Source organism: Crinia signifera, chromosome 1 (genome assembly GCF_055691185.1).
Source record: "Crinia signifera chromosome 1, ASM5569118v1, whole genome shotgun sequence".
Classification (NCBI taxonomy): Eukaryota; Metazoa; Chordata; class Amphibia; order Anura; family Myobatrachidae; genus Crinia; species Crinia signifera.
In genome coordinates, this window is record NC_139217.1 from 377,853,889 (window position 1) to 377,872,884 (window position 18,996).

At 43.9% G+C, this 18,996-nt stretch overlaps 2 protein-coding genes across 2 annotated transcripts in view; both read left to right on the forward strand.

Moving 5' to 3' along the window:
* Positions 1–18,996, forward strand: part of LOC146030858 (uncharacterized) — an 88,851-nt gene that overhangs the window by 43,643 nt on the left and 26,212 nt on the right. The window lies entirely within an intron of this gene.
* On the forward strand, positions 11,120–18,258 carry LOC146030842 (uncharacterized). Its single transcript, XM_083158421.1, has 6 exons — positions 11,120–11,215; positions 15,661–15,705; positions 15,993–16,031; positions 17,328–17,484; positions 17,575–17,603; positions 17,698–18,258. The coding sequence occupies exons 2-6, from the start codon at positions 15,666–15,668 to the stop codon at positions 17,742–17,744; spliced, it is 312 nt and encodes a 103-aa protein (XP_083014547.1). The 5' UTR covers positions 11,120–11,215; positions 15,661–15,665; the 3' UTR covers positions 17,745–18,258.

The window sequence follows — 18,996 nt, forward strand, 5'->3', positions numbered from 1 at the left end:
TCTGATGGTCCCTATATCTGTAAGCACTGCCTCATTATTCTGTATTCCTGATATATACACACACACATACACATATATACATATATATATGCAATATGGCGAAGGCGGAACGGAATTTGCATTAAAGAAGTCTCTGAGTGCCGCCTTCACCATATTGCATGTCATATATATATATATATATATATATATATATATATATATATATATATATATATATAGCGATTGGATGCGGCGGCACTCGACCAGACAATGAAATAAATGCCAGGAGACTGGACGGATTCCCCAACGTTTCGAGGCGGTGTGCCTCTTTATCAAGGTCCCCTTGAAGAAGTCACATAGACGAAACGCGTCGGGTATCTGACCTCCTACCTTCTCAAAAAGATAAGCGTTCTTTATTGAATTTGCTGCTATTACTATACTTTTTATCCATTGTATTTTGTACTTTTTATATCTCATCCCCCCTTTTTTATATATAAAAACTTCTTTTATATATGTTTTTATGTATCCTTGACTCCCTAATATTTTAAGTTTGATTTCATAGCAGTCCCCCCCCCCCTCTGGTCGTTTTGTATACTTGTCTTATATTGTCACAATAAATTTTTATATTTTGATATTTTTATACTATTTATTACTTCTCACAACGATTAGCCGCCAAGGTCTTATTCCTTCCCTGCACATTTTTCTATAAGTATTATACCGGTACTTTGTTACTTTAAGACGGGCTGACACCCTATATCAATAAGGGAATATTGTTGTTTTTTGTATATATTTACTAAAGCATAAAGTGGCGCTACTCATCCAAGGATAACATATATATATATATATATATATATGTGTGTGTGTGTGTATATGGGAACACAGTGGATGGCGCTCGCGCATGCGCAGTCAATTTTTTTTGGGGGGGGGGGATGGGACAAAAACCGCGAGGAACCTAGGGATTTGCGGGGGAGCGGGAGGAGGATTAAAAAACGGGAGCCTCCCACTAAATGCGGGAGGGTAGGCAACTGTACATATATACACATACAGTATGTGTATTGCCTACAGTACATAGGCACACATAAAGGGATCCCACGGATAAGAACACAGCACACAAAGTGTGGCACCAGACATTATACCAACCTCAGTAGCCAGCATTTACTGTACATATCACCTCATGGCTGGTAACCTAGCCACTATATATAAATGTGTTCTACAGCACAGTATTCCCATTTGGAGCGCAGCCTTAGCAGGCAAGCCCAGATTTGGAGGGTGAATGGGCGGAGCTTCAGAAATTCAGTGGGTGGGGTTTGGGGGGCTCCGTGTGTGGGCAGGGCTTACACTATTTGCATATAAATGAGCAGTGCTTTAAGGTAGGTACAGGTTGAGGGTTGCGGCTGATGATGGTGGTGTTTTACTGGCTTGGAGCAGCTCTGGGAGGGTGGGGTTTCAGCAGCTTTGTGTGAAATGGCAGGTCCTGCTGCCGGAGCTCTTACCCACTGTTTGACCCTGGACACGGAGAGTATGCTGATGCTCCTTCCCTACACACACCAGAACCCCCAATCCCCCCCCCCCCCCCCGAGTGCCGGAGCTCTTACCCACTGTTTGACCCTGGACACGGAGAGTATGCTGATGCTCCTTCCCTGCACACACCAGAACCAGAAACCCCAATCCCCCCCCCCCCCACCCCCCAGAGTGTCGGAGCTCTTACCCACTGTTTGACCCTGGACACGGACAGTCTGCAGAAGCTCAAAATAAAAAAGGAAGCAGGTTTTAGTGGGTGGGGGAGAGAGGTTACAGACTGTTATACTTACTGCTGGTCCCGGCTCCCGCTGCCACGCACAGTCAAATGTTGTCACAGTCTCCGTGTTGCCCTCCTACTCCGTGCGCTTCCTGGCTCCCTGCTGCTCACTCTGCTGCTGCTTGTGGAAGCTGCTCCTGCTCAGACCTGCTGTCGCACCACGGCTTCCCACACGGCCCCGCGGTACCCGGCATAGTGAATGATGTCACGACGTCGCGCATTAGGGCCCCGCCCCCCAAATATAGCGCTCGCGCAAGCGGAGTCCATTTTTTTTGGGGGGGGGGGAATAGGACAAAAACCGGGAGGAACCGAGGGAATTGAGGGAGAGCGGGAGGAGGCATCAAAAAACGGGAGACTCCCGCTAAATGCGGGAGGGTAGGCAAGTATGGGTTAGATGCCAGGGCTAGACTAGCACAGTTAGCTACATACTCTGGACTGCTGCCGCCTACAAAATAACCACTCAAGAGAGTGTAAACATAAGCGCACAATCTTATTTTATTTATTTTTATTTATTATTTTTATTTTATTTTATTTTTATTTTTTATTTTATTTTTTATTTTCTATTTATTACTCAATCTTCTGTCCTCAAACTTTATTCCCTCAACTCTCAGTCCATTAACTCCTTTACTTACCCTCTCCCCTCCCCCTCCCTTCAAGCGCCCAGTAATTTCTTGCCTCACAGCAAATACCTCCACACTATGAATGTTAATACATTCCACAGCGCGTCACCTTGCATTGAACACAATGCAAATGACAGCCACGCCGGAAACTCTGCGATACTTGAAAGTGACTGATTTTTTTTCTTCAAAAATGCGAAACTTTATTAATACATCATAAGAAGGCACTGCGGATGCAGAAACTCTCTCTCACACACACACACACTAATTTATATATATATATATATATATATATATATATATATATATATATATATATATACACAGGGGCGGATCCAGGATAAAATGACAGGGGGGGCACCATGATAAAAAAGGGTTTGGGTGGGGGAGGGGCGGTGTTAGTGGTGCCAGTGTACATGCTAAGAGAGCAGCAGGAGAGGGTGGGAATGGAATTAAAAATAGGCCCTGGCATTTAAAGTACGCAGTCCCAACATGGCGACAAAAGTGAAGGATGTAGTTGTGCGCGCGCCAAAGGTGTGCTCCAGAAAAGGGTGTGTGGCCACTCAACAGGGGGCATGTCAACACCATATACAACTTCTACACATTATGCAACAAAATACTAGACCCCATTATACTTGCCCCTTACACATGATGCCAAATGGAATGAGCCAAAATTGACATAATGCCACATGGATTGAGCCAAAATTCAAAAAATGAAACATGGATTGTGTCAAAATTCACATAATGCCACATGGATTGAGCCAAAATTTACATATTAACACACACGGATTGAGCCAAAATTCACATAATGCCAAATGGATTGTGTCAAAATTCACATAATGCCACACGGATTGAGCCAAATGCATAAAATGCCATACTGATTGAGCCAAAATTCACATAATGCCACACGGATTGAGCCAAAATTCACATAATGCCACACGGATTGAGCCAAAATTCCCATAATGCCACATGGATTGGGAAAAAATTCACATAATGCCACACGGATTGAGCCAAAATTCACATAATGCCACACGGATTGTGAAAAAATTCACATAATGCCACACGGATTGAGCCAAAATTCACATAATGCCACACGGATTGAGCCAAAATTCACATAATGCCACACGGATTGAGCCAAAATTCACATAATGCCACATGGATTGAGCGAGAATTCACATAATGCCACACAGATTAAGCCAAAACTCACAATGCACTTCATAAACAGGGACATTGTCCACCAAAGGCGCGCATTAAACATTTACACCATAATGTCCATTACACCTTAAGTTACACGCCATTATGTCCATTATGTGTTATGCCAAACACCATAATGCCTATTAAAAATTATGCTACATAAGTGCTGCTTCTTTACATGCTCATTGCCAAGGGTTCCATGCTCATTGCCAGAGGTTCCATGCTCGTTGCCATGTGGGATTACATGCTCATTGCCAAGGGGGAATACATGCTTGTGGTAAATGGGGGACAGCCGCCGCCAGGCAGAAGTGATAGCCACTGACAGTGTCAGAGCCTGGCTGTATTCAGAGCACTGCAGGTCCCGGCTATTTGAAATAATACCCCTTTCACACCAGAAAATGCATTCCCAGGTTGGCCCCTTTTACACCAGCCTAGTCCCTGCATTTTCTGGTGTGAGGGGGAGAGAAAACCACCCCTCCCCCCTTTAACCAGTTATCTCATTTAACCGGCTATATCTTCTGAACCAACTGACCCATTTACATGAGAAAAGTATTATATTGAAGAACTTTTGAGTGGGCTTTGAATGATTTTGGTCCAGTGAAACTGGAACGTTTATTTCCAGAGTAATCTGCCCTCAAAAACATGAACAGCCATGAAATTACATTTCAAAAATAAAGAAATCGGTTTACACGCAATATCTCTGGAACCGATTAACCGATTTGGACCAGCCTGATATCATATCAAAAACAAGCTTCTGTGATGCCAGGGCGGGAACTGGCAGCCATCGGAACTGGGTGGGGGTCGGAATTGACGGGTCCCATATTATCCTATGGGGAAAAAACGTTACAAGTTTGCCAGCCGATATCTCCGGTTCCCGGGGGGGCTAGAGACACGGGGCTGGGCTCGTTGGAAAGCCCTGGTCCTCAGCTACAAAATCAATGACAGGGGGGCACGTGCCCGGGTACCCCCCCCTGAATCCGCCACTGTATATATATAAATATATATATATATATATATACACACATATACACATATATACAGGGCTATTTTTTAGCAGGCTCCAGCAGGAACTGAGGCCCTTATTCTAATGCACTCTTTCTGACAAAATATTTCTTAGATGGACAAAACCATGTGCACTGCAGGTGAGGCAGGTGTAAAACCCCACCCAAATCTAATTATCTCTGCACAAGTAACACCTGCCTCACCTGCAGTGCACATGGTTTTGTCCATCTAAAGCCATATATGGCTGAGCAATATATGGCTGGGCAATATATTGCTCAGTTTCTCCTTTTCATCAGCGACCAGAGATGAAAATTGTATATGTGATTCCTATACACTGCTGGTTTGCCAAAAATGGCGATTTTTTATGTGATTTTATAACTGTTTTATGTATTAAATTTCTACTTTGAACAAATTGAACAGATTTTTAGCACCCTCTGAAACAATTGTTCTTTTTCATATCTATATGTTGGATTCTGTCTGACATAGGATCCTTCAGAGGTGCTGCTCATGCTGGTCTGAGAGCAGATTGGGGACTCTCTCTCTCTATCTCTCTCTCTCTCTCTCTATATCTCTCTCTCTCTCTCTCTCTCTATATATATATATATATATATATATCTATATATCTATATAGATATATATATATATACACATACGCACGCACAGGGGCGTAACTAGAACTTTGCAGGCCCCATAGCAACATTTTGAAAGCCCCCCCCCCCCCCCCCCCCCTAGGATTGTCACGAGAAAGAGAGGATGTGAGGGAGAGGCAATGTCAGAGAGAAAAAGGGACAGAAATGGAGTGAGAGAGAGTATCAATGTCAGACGAACTCTGACTTTTTTTTTAAATGGGCAGAAGTTTGTCCCTTCTAACCCCACTCTCCCCGTACAAAATGCGCTGTATACATCTGGCAGGTCTTCCACTCACCAGCCACCAATTGAAGTGCCATGTGTTTAAGTATGCTTCTGTGCGGGCCTTCTGATGCGATGTCGGGTCTCCTCCTGATGCGGCGCCGGTGCTCTCTGAAGTGGTGCATGGTCTCCGGAAGACAGAGTTACGTCAGGTATTTGATTTCTGTCGCAGCACTAGAGTTCTCTGATGCAGCACTGGCCTGGTATCCTGTGCAGCAGCGTGGTTCATGTGATCCGGGTCTCCTCTCCTGTGACTATATATATATATATATATATATATATATATATATATATATATATATATTGGAGTGATAGGGTGGCACTCACGGCTTTCAGTGCAAAAAAGTGAATTTATTTTTCAAGCATCCAACATGTTTCGGGCCCTCACGCTCGCCCTAGGGATGGGCGTGAGGGCCCAAAACATGCCGGATGTTTGAAAAATAAATTCACTTTTTTGCACTGAAAGACGTGAGTGCTGCTTTACCAATTCAATACTACAGAAGGACTACTAAGTCCAGCAAGGAAGGCACCGGGTCACTTATAGTTCATCCACCTGGGAGTGCCGGATACATACACATATATATATATATGTACTTCAGGCAAGGTGGCACTCACGGGTAGTAATAATTGGTGTGCTGCAGGGTCCATAGAACAATTTACAGCAGCACTTAATCCTTAAAAAGGAAAGAAAACCAGCACTCACGTTTGTGGTGAAAGAAAGTAGATTGTATTTCAAAGAGTCATGTCGTTAAGCCAGCCTGTCAGCAGTCCCGACAGCTGTTTCGACCGGCAGCATGCCCCCTGATGAAGACTGGCATGCTGCCGGTCGAAACAGCTGTCGGGACTGCTGACAGGCTGGCTTAACGACATGACTCTTTGAAATACAATCTACTTTCTTTCACCGCAAACGTGAGTGCTGGTTTTCTTTCCTTTTTAAGGATTAAGTGCTGCTATATATATATATATATATATATATATATATATATATATATATATACATTCACACTTAACATCGGCACTCACCTTTCCTAGTTTTGGGGTGCCCTATGGCTTGTGACCACATTGTTTAAACAGACATTGTAGGGGCTCTGCACACACTAAATTAACTGATAATAAATAGTGGAGATTTGGTTCATGAATTTATCAATGCGTTTAAGCCTGCAGCTCCCTTCACGGGACCCCACTGTTCTGCAGGTCCTAACACTATCGCTGAAAACTGCTACAATACACATAGCTATCACATCAATGTTTGATTCCAGGCATGCTATCTGGTCTGAAGCTCACAGCTCACTCACCGGTCTTCTTTTTCTCTGCACTTTTAATCACAACGTGAACAAATCATTAAAGCATGACAGTGGGTATGGTCAACGTTTCGGTCCCTCCAAGACCTTTGTCAAGACCCCTTCTCCTGTCTCCATCAGCGTGCAAACCATGTAACCAAATGCTCGCCTTATATGCCAGTAACAGGGCACACCCCCTTTACAAACCGGAAGTAGATTGAAATGCAATTTATCATCTAACACAACTATTAGTACCAATAGCACTGGTATCAAGCTCTCAACTTACTTATATCTCTCAAAGGTGACCGCCTGTGTCACTCGCAATATGCTCACCTAGCTCCATACGCTTCTCCCGGCGTGCGTGTCACGATCCAGCGTGCGGGTCAGTGACCGGAAGCAATTACCTCCGTCACTACTGACTACTCTCCATTGACAACAGTACAAAGCAGCTGCGGCGTGCGTTCCAATTGCCGCGCTGCGTATCAATCACCGGAAGTCTTAGACGCCAGTCACTTCCGCCCCATCTGTATAGACGGCTTGCGTTTCACTCAACCCTTATGCGTGTCACCAGTCACAGAACCATAACAGTATCATGCCTCCGCCTACCAAGTAGGCGTTACACGTTTAAGTGGTCCTGCTTTAATCTATATGTTAAATGCGGAAGTGAGTATTTAATTACTGTGGAGCGCATATGCGTTTCACCCAGGCAGTCAACCCTCACATCTAATAGCTCAGATCGGTGCCAAAATCTAGGCCAAATTAACCCTTTACTGGCATAACGGGCAAGCATCATATAATCATCTAAGAAACCACAATACAAACATATACACACCATTAAAAACAGTTACATATTTTTTATATTTTTTAAAAGGCTATATATATATAAAATCTGATAATAAATCAGACATAACCAGGCGCTATGGTACACTACCCTTATACTTAGTAATAATCAAAAACAGATAAAAAAAACTCACAAAAAACCACTTAGTGAGTTGTACTCGTTAAGCCCTCTTGGGGCAATAGTGTCCAGATTCTGTATCCATTTTGCTTCTTTTCTTAACAGCAATAGTCCCCGGTCACCCCCTCTCTCCAGTGGGGGGACCCAGTCAATGATCATATAGGTCATTGCGGCAACTTGGTGTTTCATTTTAAAAAAATGCGCTGCAACAGGTTTGTCAGTGGCGGAAGTGGTATATGCCAATCTTATTGAGGACCTGTGCTGATTCATCCTCTCACGAAATGTTCTAATAGTTTTGCCCACGTATGTGAGACCACATGGGCATTTGAGGATGTAGACCACATGGTCCATTGTACATACCAGGTGGTGCTGTATAAGGATCTTTCGTCCAGAGTGCGGGTGACAAAATGAGCTTCCAGTCAGCAGTGCTCTGCATGTCGTACACTTTAGACATCTAAAGCACCCCATCTTTTTCTGCAACCAACCTAGGGTGGGTCTCATATCGGGCCGGAATAATATATCTTTCAAATTCCTCCCTCTCTTAGCCCCTATCAACGGGGGTACATTGGATATCGTTCTGAAGGCTGGGTCTGTTTTTAAAATTGGCCAATTCTTTTTGATGGCTCTGTTGGCCTTTTTGAACCCACTGTCACATTTGACCACCAGTGTCATCCTTTCGACAGGATCCTTCTGTCTCACAGCTGCCGCTTGTTCTGCGAAGAGCTTTCTTGCTTTATGCATACTTCGCTCAATATCAGCATTTTTGTATCCGCGGGCCCTGAATCTCTCTGTACATTCTTTCATCTCACAGTAATTAAATACTCACTTCCGCATTTAACATATAGATTAAAGCAGGACCACTTAAACGTGTAACGCCTACTTGGTAGGCGGAGGCATGATACTGTTATGGTTCTGTGACCGGTGACACGCATAAGGGTTGAGTGAAACGCAAGCCGTCTATACAGAGGGGGCGGAAGTGACTGGCGTCTAAGACTTCCGGTGATTGATACGCAGCGCGGCAATTGGAACGCACGCCGCAGCTGCTTTGTACTGTTGTCAATGGAGACGCGGCGGTAGTGACGGAGGTAATTGCTTCCGGTCACTGACCCGCACGCTGGATCGTGACACGCACGCCGGGAGAAGCGTATGGAGCTAGGTGAGCATATTGCGAGTGACACAGGCGGTCACCTTTGAGAGATATAAGTAAGTTGAGAGCTTGATACCAGTGCTATTGGTACTAATAGTTGTGTTAGATGATAAATTGCATTTCAATCTACTTCCGGTTTGTAAAGGGGGTGTGCCCTGTTACTGGCATATAAGGCGAGCATTTGGTTACATGGTTTGCACGCTGATGGAGACAGGAGAAGGGGTCTTGACAAAGGTCTTGGAGGGACCGAAACGTTGACCATACCCACTGTCATGCTTTAATGATTTGTTCACGTTGTGATTAAAAGTGCAGAGAAAAAGAAGACCGGTGAGTGCGTCTGTTTTCGGACTGTTTTGCTATATATATATATATATACATATATACATACACACACACACACACACACACACACACACACACACACACACACACACACAAATACAGGTATCCCTTATAAAAATTGCTCAGGACCAGGTGCATTTATCTGCCATTTATGTTGTGTAGACACATCAAACACCTGAAATACACACAAATGTATTTTATTTGTGCATGAAAAAAGGTTTGTAAACATTTTAAAAAAAAAAAGATATACACCTGTGTCTCTTGCCCGATGTCCAACTATCATCCCTACCCAATCAGGGCCGGATTAACAAAATAGGGCTGATGGAGCTGCAGCTCCAAGCCCACACTAAAATCGGCCCACAGTAGACAGGAAAAATAATCCTGCTACTGCAGTCTTGCAATGTCAATCCGAGGCCCCGCCCCTGTGACATCATAATAGAGTGATGTCATCATAGACCCCATAATAGGGTGATGTCATAATAGACACCAAACAGAGAATGCCTCATTTCTGTATACTGAGACGAGAAAGGATGGATTGCTTTTTATTGCTCCTCCTATTTGTGACCAGTACATTTACAGACATTGCACATGGAGATCAAAAATCAGGTACATTTATATTTATTTCTTCTTATCTGCCTACATATTATATTTATTTCACATTCTGGGGGAAATTTAATAGGATGAGAGATTCAGAAAGTGAGAAATTTGGTAAGAAATCTCCAGCTTTTTTAAAGCGGCAATCATTTACACTGCAAAACCAGTTTGATTTTTGAAGTGTAAATGATTGCTGCTTTATAAAAAATAGAGATTTGTTACCAAATCTCTCACTTTCTGAATTTATTTTTCAAGCATCCAACATGTTTCGGGCCCTCACGCTCGCCCTAGGGATGGGCGTGAGGGCCCAAAACATGTCGGATGCTTGAAAAATAAATTCACTTTTTTGCACTGAAAGCCGTGAGTGCTGCTTTACCACTTCAATACTACAGAAGGACTACTAAGTCCAGCAAGGAAGGCACCGGGTCACTTATAGTTCATCCACCTGGGAGTGCCGGATACATACACATATATATATTTATATATATATATATACACTTAACATCGGCACTCACCATTCCTAGTTTTGGGGTGCCCTATGGCTTGTGACCACATTGTTTAAACAGACATTGTAGGGGCTCTGCACACACTAAATTAACTGATAATAAATAGTGGAGATTTGGTTCATGAATTGATCAATGCATTTAAGCCTGCAGCTCCCTTCACGGGACCCCACTATTCTGCAGGTCCTAACACTATCGCTGAAAATGGCTACAATACACATAGCTATCACATCAGTGACAGGTGTGTTGGTAGCTGCTCACCTATAAAAGCAAAGTGTGCTGTGAGCTTCAGACCAGATAGAATGCCTGGAATCAAACATTGATGTGATATCTATGTGTATTGTAGCCATTTTCAGCGATAGTGTTAGGACCTGCAGAACAGTGGGGTCCCGTGAATGGGGCTGCAGGCTTAAATGCATTGATCAATTCATGAGCCAAATCTCCACTATTTATTATCAGTTAATTTAGTGTGTGCAGAGCCCCTACAATGTCTAATATATATTTATATTATACAGTTCTATTCAGCCTGGCACTCGTCCTGAGCTGGTCAAACACCTGGGTGCCTCCTGGATCAATTATGTCTGCCTCTATCTATCTATCTATCTATCTATCTCAGTGGCGTAGCTATGGCTAGGCAGCCCCAGCCATCGCGGGGGGGGGAGCTGGTGCCACTGGGGCGCAGCAGCGTCATGGCACTCTCAAAGCCGTGCAAGCTCTGCTCAGTGCTCTGCTGGGAGGAAGCTGGGTATATACTATTGAGCCGCCTGTAGATGGCGCTGCAGCGCACACTGAGCTGAGCTCCTCGGCTGTCAGGAAGCTCCTCTCTCTGTCTCCAGGGCATGGGGCTGCCTGAAAGACGGAGCTATGAAGAGGTGACATGCTGATTCTACAGGTTTGTGTCCCTTGTTGTGGGTGCCAGCTGCAGGGGCATGCACAGGGGGAGAAAAGTGTGGGCACCATTAATGTATGCTGGCCCAGTGAGCACTATGTCTTGGTAGCTGCAGTGGGATGGGGAGGACTGGGTATATGGAAACTGGGTGCCCTCCATTGCTTGTGGGGGTTATTTGCTTTAGTATTAGTGTTTGTAAGTATGCTGTATGTATGTGTACTTTTTGTGTATGCTATGTGTGTATGTCATTTGTGTATGCTATGTGTGTCTATAGCTTGTGTATGTTTATAAATATGCTGTATGTGTGCATGTTGTATGGTATCTGTGGTTGTATGCCATGTGTGTGTGTGCGTGTATGTCCTGTGTGTGTGCGTATATGTCCTGTGTGTGTATGGTATGTGCGTCTGTATGGTATGTGTTCGTGTCTGTGTGGCATGTCCTGTGTGTATGTATGGCATGCGTGTGATTACTGTATGTGTGCATGTATGTCCTGTTTGTGTATATATGTATGGTATGTGCATGTATTTGATGTGTGTCTGTATGGTATATGTGCGTGCATATAGCAGCCATGGCACTGCTTCCCCAGTGGCAGCTGTCACAGCCACACGCGCTGCAGGGTCGTGCTTGGCTGTGACATCTGATTTCCATATGTGAAGTTGCAGCCTGCGCCGGGAGTGGCTGCCGCGCAGGCTACAATAGACGGGGACTGGCTAATGCTGCACCTTACCTCACCTCCTCTGCCCGCCCCAGTGCTTGCTTGCTACCTGCCACATGCCCCATCCTCCACCTGCTGCCTGCCTGAAGTTAGGCAAATTTTGTTGCATATTTGTTATGTTTTCTACATATATTTTATTTGACAGTTGCAGGAAGGACAGGGAGCCGGAGAGGTGAAGGAAGTCACAGGGGTGGAGAGGTAAAGGAGGGACAGAGAGGTACAGGGGGGCAGAGGGATAGAGAAGTGCAAGGGAGATGGAAATGTGCAGGGGAGGACAAAGAAGTGCAGGGGGATGGAGAGGTGCACAGGGAACGGAGAGGTACAGGTGGGATCAGGGGGCAGAGAGGTGCAGGTGGGATCTTAATCCTGCTCTGACTGCTGGGATTTATTAAAAGTAAAAAAAAAAGCTAAAAAGTGTTCAAGCTGCATTGTGAAATATATATACATATATAAATGTTTGTATGTATGTATGTATTTGTGTGTATATGACTTGTCATACCCAGTCACGTTATTCCCATTCTGTCATTCACTCAAGAAACATTCCCGCTGGAGCACAGCGTACCAGCGTACCTGTAGATTTCTTGAGGATTGACAGAACGGGCGTGCCTTGACTGGGTATGACAATTTACTTATAAACATTTATTTACACTACTTTTAATTAGAGTGACATTCCAAACTTAGACATGATTTTGTATGTGTGTGTGTGTATATATATATAGAGAGAGAGAGTGCGGCCCAGCACTCTCCTCTCCTAGTCACTTGCCCCGGTGCCCCCTGGCACATGAATGTAGTTTGGAATGAAAAACGGCACTCAAAGGGTTTTATCAAAACGTGCTATAATGCGAAGTAAAAAACACTTTGCATTATAGCACATTTTGATAAGACCCTTTGAGTGCTGTCTTTCATTCCAAACTATAATATATCTATATATAAAATGTGTGTGTTTGTACAGATAGATTATAACACCTTAATTCCCCCCCCCCACGAAGCCTAACCCTGTACCCCGCCGCCTAAACCTAATCCTCCTACTGCGCAGCATTTCCCTACCCTGCGCGGAATGTGTAAGGGGCATTAAGATGTTTGGTATATTTTCTAAGGGACATTATGGTGTGTGACATGATGTGTACAGGACATTGTGTGTGGCATTGTCTAATGGGCACGACTGTGTGTGGCATAATGCGTAAGGGTCATTACAGTGTCTGGCATATTGTCTAAGGGGCACTACTAGAAGGTGGAAAAATAACAAAAAAGGGCTATAAATCAGGCATTTTTTTCCCTGTGATTGCCAATGTCTGGATGTGCAGGTAGCAAAACTGGGGTATAAGGTGGTCTTTTACTGCAATGTCACACCCCCTTGCAGCGAGGACATGCACCCTTTCTGGAATAGGCACTCCATAAATGTGCACAAATTCTTTATTGTTCATTTTTTTCCTTTGGGGGGGGGGCGCGCCAGAAAGTTTTTCGGCTTGGGGGAGCAAAAGTTCTAGTTACGCCACTGATCTATCTATCTATCTATCTATCTATCTATCTATCTATCTATCTATCTATATATATATATATATATATATATACACACACACACACACACACACACACACACACACACACACACACAAATACAGGTATCCCTTATAAAAATTGCTCAGGACCAGGTGCATTTATCTGCCATTTATGTTGTGTAGACACATCAAACACCTGAAATACACACAAATATATTTTATTTGTGCATGAAAAAAGGTTTGTAAACATTTTAAAAAAAAAAGATATACACCTGTGTCTCTTGCCCGATGTCCAACTATCATCCCTACCCAATCAGGGCCGGATTAACAAAATCGGGCTGATGGAGCTGCAGCTCCAAGCCCACACTAAAATCGGCCCACAGTAGACAGGAAAAATAATCCTGCTACTGCAGTCTTGCAATGTCAATCCGAGGCCCCGGCCCCTGTGACATCATAATAGAGTGATGTCATCATAGACCCCATAATAGGGTGATGTCATAATAGACACGAAACAGAGAATGCCTCATTTCTGTATACTGAGACGAGAAAGGATGGATTGCTTTTTATTGCTCCTCCTATTTGTGACCAGTACTTTTACAGACATTGCACATGGAGATCAAAACTCAGGTACATTTATATTTATTTCTTCTTATCTGCCTACATATTATATTTACTTCACATTCTGGGGGAAATTTAATAGGATGAGAGATTCAGAAAGTGAGAAATTTGGTAAGAAATCTCCAGCTTTTTTAAAGCGGCAATCATTTACACTGCAAAACCAGTTTGATTTTTGAAGTGTAAATGATTGCTGCTTTATAAAAAATAGAGATTTGTTCCAAATCTCTCACTTTCTGAATCTCTCATTTTATTAAATTTCACCCTTAGTGTTACTGTATGGAGTCCCATGCATGTATCTGGCATTTATGCTGTGTAGACACATCAAACACCTAAAATACACACAAATATATTTTATTTGTGCATGAAAACAGGTTTCTAAACATGAAGCAACGGTTGGCCAATCCCGGGATCAGGGGAGGGATCCTTGAATTTGGCACCAAACACTGGGATTTCAATCCTGAGATTGGAGTTTCCAATCCCCAGGTTTAAGGATTAGAGTGCACATGCGCAGTCCAATTCCCAGCAACATCTGAACACCCGCTCAGATGCTGTCCGGCTTCTCCCGCCCAAATGCTGACCGGCTTCTCCCGCCCCTGGTAGCATGGCTCTGCGCAGTGTGACAAGGTCTCGCTGAGCAGGCTACACAGCAGCACAGCCTGCCTCGTCTTGGGCACGCTGCCCTCCTGCCTTGTCTATTGTATCCTGCCCGGCTCAAGGACAACAGCCCACCCACCTGGCTTCCAGCAGCATAATTAGGCTGTGGAAAGTTCTGTTTAGGGTTGGGCTGCAAGCAGGGAGGGTTAGAGTTAGGCACTATGGGGGAGTATTAGGATTAGCCTGTGGCAGGGGGAAGGGGGCACTACAAGTATTGATTCACATAATGTGCAAGTTACGTGTGACTCATTAGTACTGCATGTCTTTACGTGTGTCTCTTTCCGTACCAATGCAACTTATTTGCAGAAGATGCACATAAGACACACAAGCAGCTGCCAATTAATAAAATGATATGCGGATTGCCTATATTCTGTGTGTGATGGTGTATCTGCATACAAAATGCTACTTTAAACTATATTTCGGTAAAACAATGTAATGTGGCATTTCATATGCAGATACAGCCACGTACAATGTTTTGCAAATAAGATGGACTGGAACAGAAAAAGTTGCATAAAATTTCACTCGGCACTACCGAGTCAGCTGTATGTGGAAACAATGTAGTTACGTCATGTAGCACCAATCATGCTCTCTGCCTTCTACATTGTGTGGTATCTTAAGTGACATCATAATGTGGTGATGTCATAACAGACATCAAACAGAGAACTCCTCATTTCTGTATACTGAGGCGATAAAGGATGAAGTATTTTATTTTCCTTCTCCTATTTGTGGCCAGGAGGTTTGGGGGGGGGGGGGGGGGGGGGAAATGTTGTTGTCCAGGGACTTGCGGGAGGGTTGTCCATCCTTCCGGGGGCCTGGGAGGGGGTCACCATTTTTGGGAGCCTCTTGGCCTTTCTGGGATTATAGGCAAGGTTGATTTGCATCTGCGTAGATAATAACATAAACACGACTAAAATGGTCACGAACTGTCCTTAAAGTGTTGGTGTTTTCTCATGTTCCCCCAGCTCCCATGTATGCCGCAGGAAAAAAGAACAGACCTGCACTGAATGGTAAGTACAGCTACAATAACCATGTAACTATAGCCATTAGGGAATGCTAAAACAGAGGCAGGACATGCTGGGATGTATAGTTCCACAACAGCTGGAGAGCCGTATGTTGAGCACCCCTGGCCTAACTGAATGTACAGAGAGAGGCTACACAGCGGATCACCTGAGCCCATGTTACAGAGGTGACATGAAATGCAGACGCTTCTGTGTTACACCCACGGCTGTACAGTATGCTGCAGATACGGAACAACAACATTACTTTAATGTATTTCTTGTATTTTCTGTTTCAGAGCCTATTATTGCTTCATCATTCGCTGAGATCAAGCCAGGTAAATAAACAAATAAGAAAATGAGAGAACCTGATGTATTGTGTTCTGTTGTGTGATGCCCATAATATCAGTCACATGACATATCCGGCAGGTCTGTGAGCTATGCAGAATTAATGTACATATACACTGGGTGATATAATGTACATTATTGCTCATTTTGTCCCTTCTATAATATTCCTCATTATATCGCCAAGTGTGCACAGGACATAGGGCTGCCAGGACAGGACATATGGGCTGAGGTATTAGATACGAATACCTCCCAACATATGTTATCTTTAAAACGGGACACATGCGCCCAAAAAGGGGGCGTGGTATGTGAAAAGGGGCCGTGGGCTCATGTAATGATGCGTCTCAGGCAACACCCACATTTTCATCCCTCGGCAATGCTAAATAGATGCTGTGCGCATGCGCACAGCGTTTATTCCCTTCAGGCTTGGGGGACTGCAGAACTGCCCCCCCTGCCGCGGGACCGCCCCAAAATATCGGGACGGTCCCGTGAAAAATGGGACAGTTGCGAGGTATGGAAGCGGCATCTATTGGTCTCTGGCAGTAGATACAGTGCAGCAGTTATGAGACACCCTAACATCCCATCTCCCAACTCCCATCTTAGTAATCTTACCCCCGAGAATTGCAAATCAGAAACGTCATAATGTCTCGCCGCGCAAAAGGAATATATTACAGAGAAATAGGTCTGGTCAGGTGCGGTGATACACCTGCTAGACACAACCTGGGGATATTCATCAAAGCTTGGAGAAGTATATAGTGGAGGGAGATAAAGTACCAAACAGACCGCTCCTAACTGTCATTTGTCTAGCACAGTCTGTAAGGTGACAGAAGCTGCCTTGTGTGGGATCTGGAAAATAGGTTTGCTGCCAATATGTAGCCATGAATAAGGTTGACATATACAAAAGGACGACAAGGTTTTATGTTTTTTCCCCCAAATATTTGATACTTTACCGTCCACGTGGACAATGATTGGGAATGGTAGGTGTGCCGAGTGCTGTGGTAGTGGAGCAGGGTACCTGGCTCGGAGCATGGTGAGCAAACGGAGCTATGCCAGGGTATACGGTAATCTAACTGGGGGCCATGTGCTCAGGTGTCAACACAAATACCAAAGAAACCTTGAAAAACTGTCGACCTTTTGCATGTGTCAACCATTTGTTGTCGACCTATTGACTATAAACCCAGGCACTGTTGACCCTATGACCCATTGTGTCTCTTTACAATTTCAGCCTTTATTTAAAGTATCATTTTATGAATTAAAGATAGTAATGATTTTGCACCTTGACATTTCAGCTATAGAAGCATTGGAGACCCGCACAGACCATCTGCAGAAGGCACTGGAGCGTCAGAGAGAGCTTAATACCACAATAATATTCTGTGTGGTTGGCTTTAGCACCATGATGCTCATTATCACCGCAGCGCTAATCATGTGTTGCTGCAGAGTGATAAGGTAGGGATTGTGTCATTTCTTATATTGTCCGTTTTATTAACGATCAAGATGAAGCTTCATTTATTTATCTCTTTATTTATTTATTAACAGATCAGAAGACATGGACAAAGACATCGAAGGTGAGAAAACCTGCAGTTATCTATATGTGTCCTACAATTGCACAAAATGCGCACATTCAGCAATATAATGTTATTTATTTATCTTTCTATCTAGCTCCAGCATGTGATCCATCAAGCGACTCCAACTCAACTGCCAACTAAGAGGATGCCGGCCCTGTGTGCGCTGGTTCTAGCTGTGAGGTACTGTTGTAAGAACGTGTTCCTGTTTAGCTATTAGCTGTAGCTAATGCAAGAACCCTTTCTTACAGCAGTTCCTCACATCTAAAACCATAGGGGTTAATATGAGGTTCTAGGTGTGAGGTACTGTTGTAAGAACGTGTTCCTGTTTAGCTATTAGCTGTAGTTAATCCAAGAACCCTTTCTTACAGCAATTCCTCACATCTACTATAGAACCGTAATATTTCATCTACTGTATATTACAACTATCCCCCAGCGCGCACATATTCCATCAGCCAATTAACCAACAGGCATAGGATAACATCATCTCCTCTCCTCTTTATTAACATCTAGTAATAACACCAGCAGTTGAATAATAATAAAAAAAAATTATTGAGTTCTTGGTTTATCTAGTTCTGGTTATTCTAACATACAATAAATGTACACAGTGGTGCCTGGATAATGGCCCACAATGGTTCAGAAGTGCTATAACACCTTAAGAGCAATTCTTGGGAGGTGGGGGGCTACAGTCAGTCACTGGGTGAAAGATAAAGGGGGCAGGGAGGAGAAAAAGGTGGGGGTGGTAGGAGAGTGGGAAGAGACAATGCAGTTAAGGGGTAGTGGCATAGAGACACTGCCACCGCATAGAAGTATGTGTGGGGGGAGGGGGAAGGGGGGGGGGGGTTCAGACAGCAGCCAGGTATAGTGCCCACTGCAGCATACATACAAAATATAAAATATATATAATATACAAAGCAAAAATTGTCAAGGCAAGTGGTCTCAGGGTGCCTTGGTATGGGGGGTGGGGTGTATGTATGTATGAATGAGAGCAGCAGTGCATGTATTTATTTACAGTTTCTTATATAGCGCAGCAGATTCCGTTGCGCTTTACAATTGTAGACAATGGTAAAACAAACTGGGTAACAACAGACAGACTTGGAGGTAGGAGAGCCCTGCTGCAAGCTTACAATCTATAGGGATATAGGAGGGAAACACAAGGACAGGCACCAGTAATAGCATAGCAGTCCCACCAAGTTACAGAAGGGAAGCTATATAATACATAAGTGCCTCAGAGGGTTATGCATGTAGAACTTAAATATGATAGGCTTGTCTGAAGAGGTGAGTTTTCAGGGAACACTTGAATGTTTGGAGGCTAGTGGAGAGTCTTATTGTGCGTGGAACGGCATTCCATAGGGTGGGAGCAGCCCAATGAAAGTCCTGTAATAATGAATGGGAG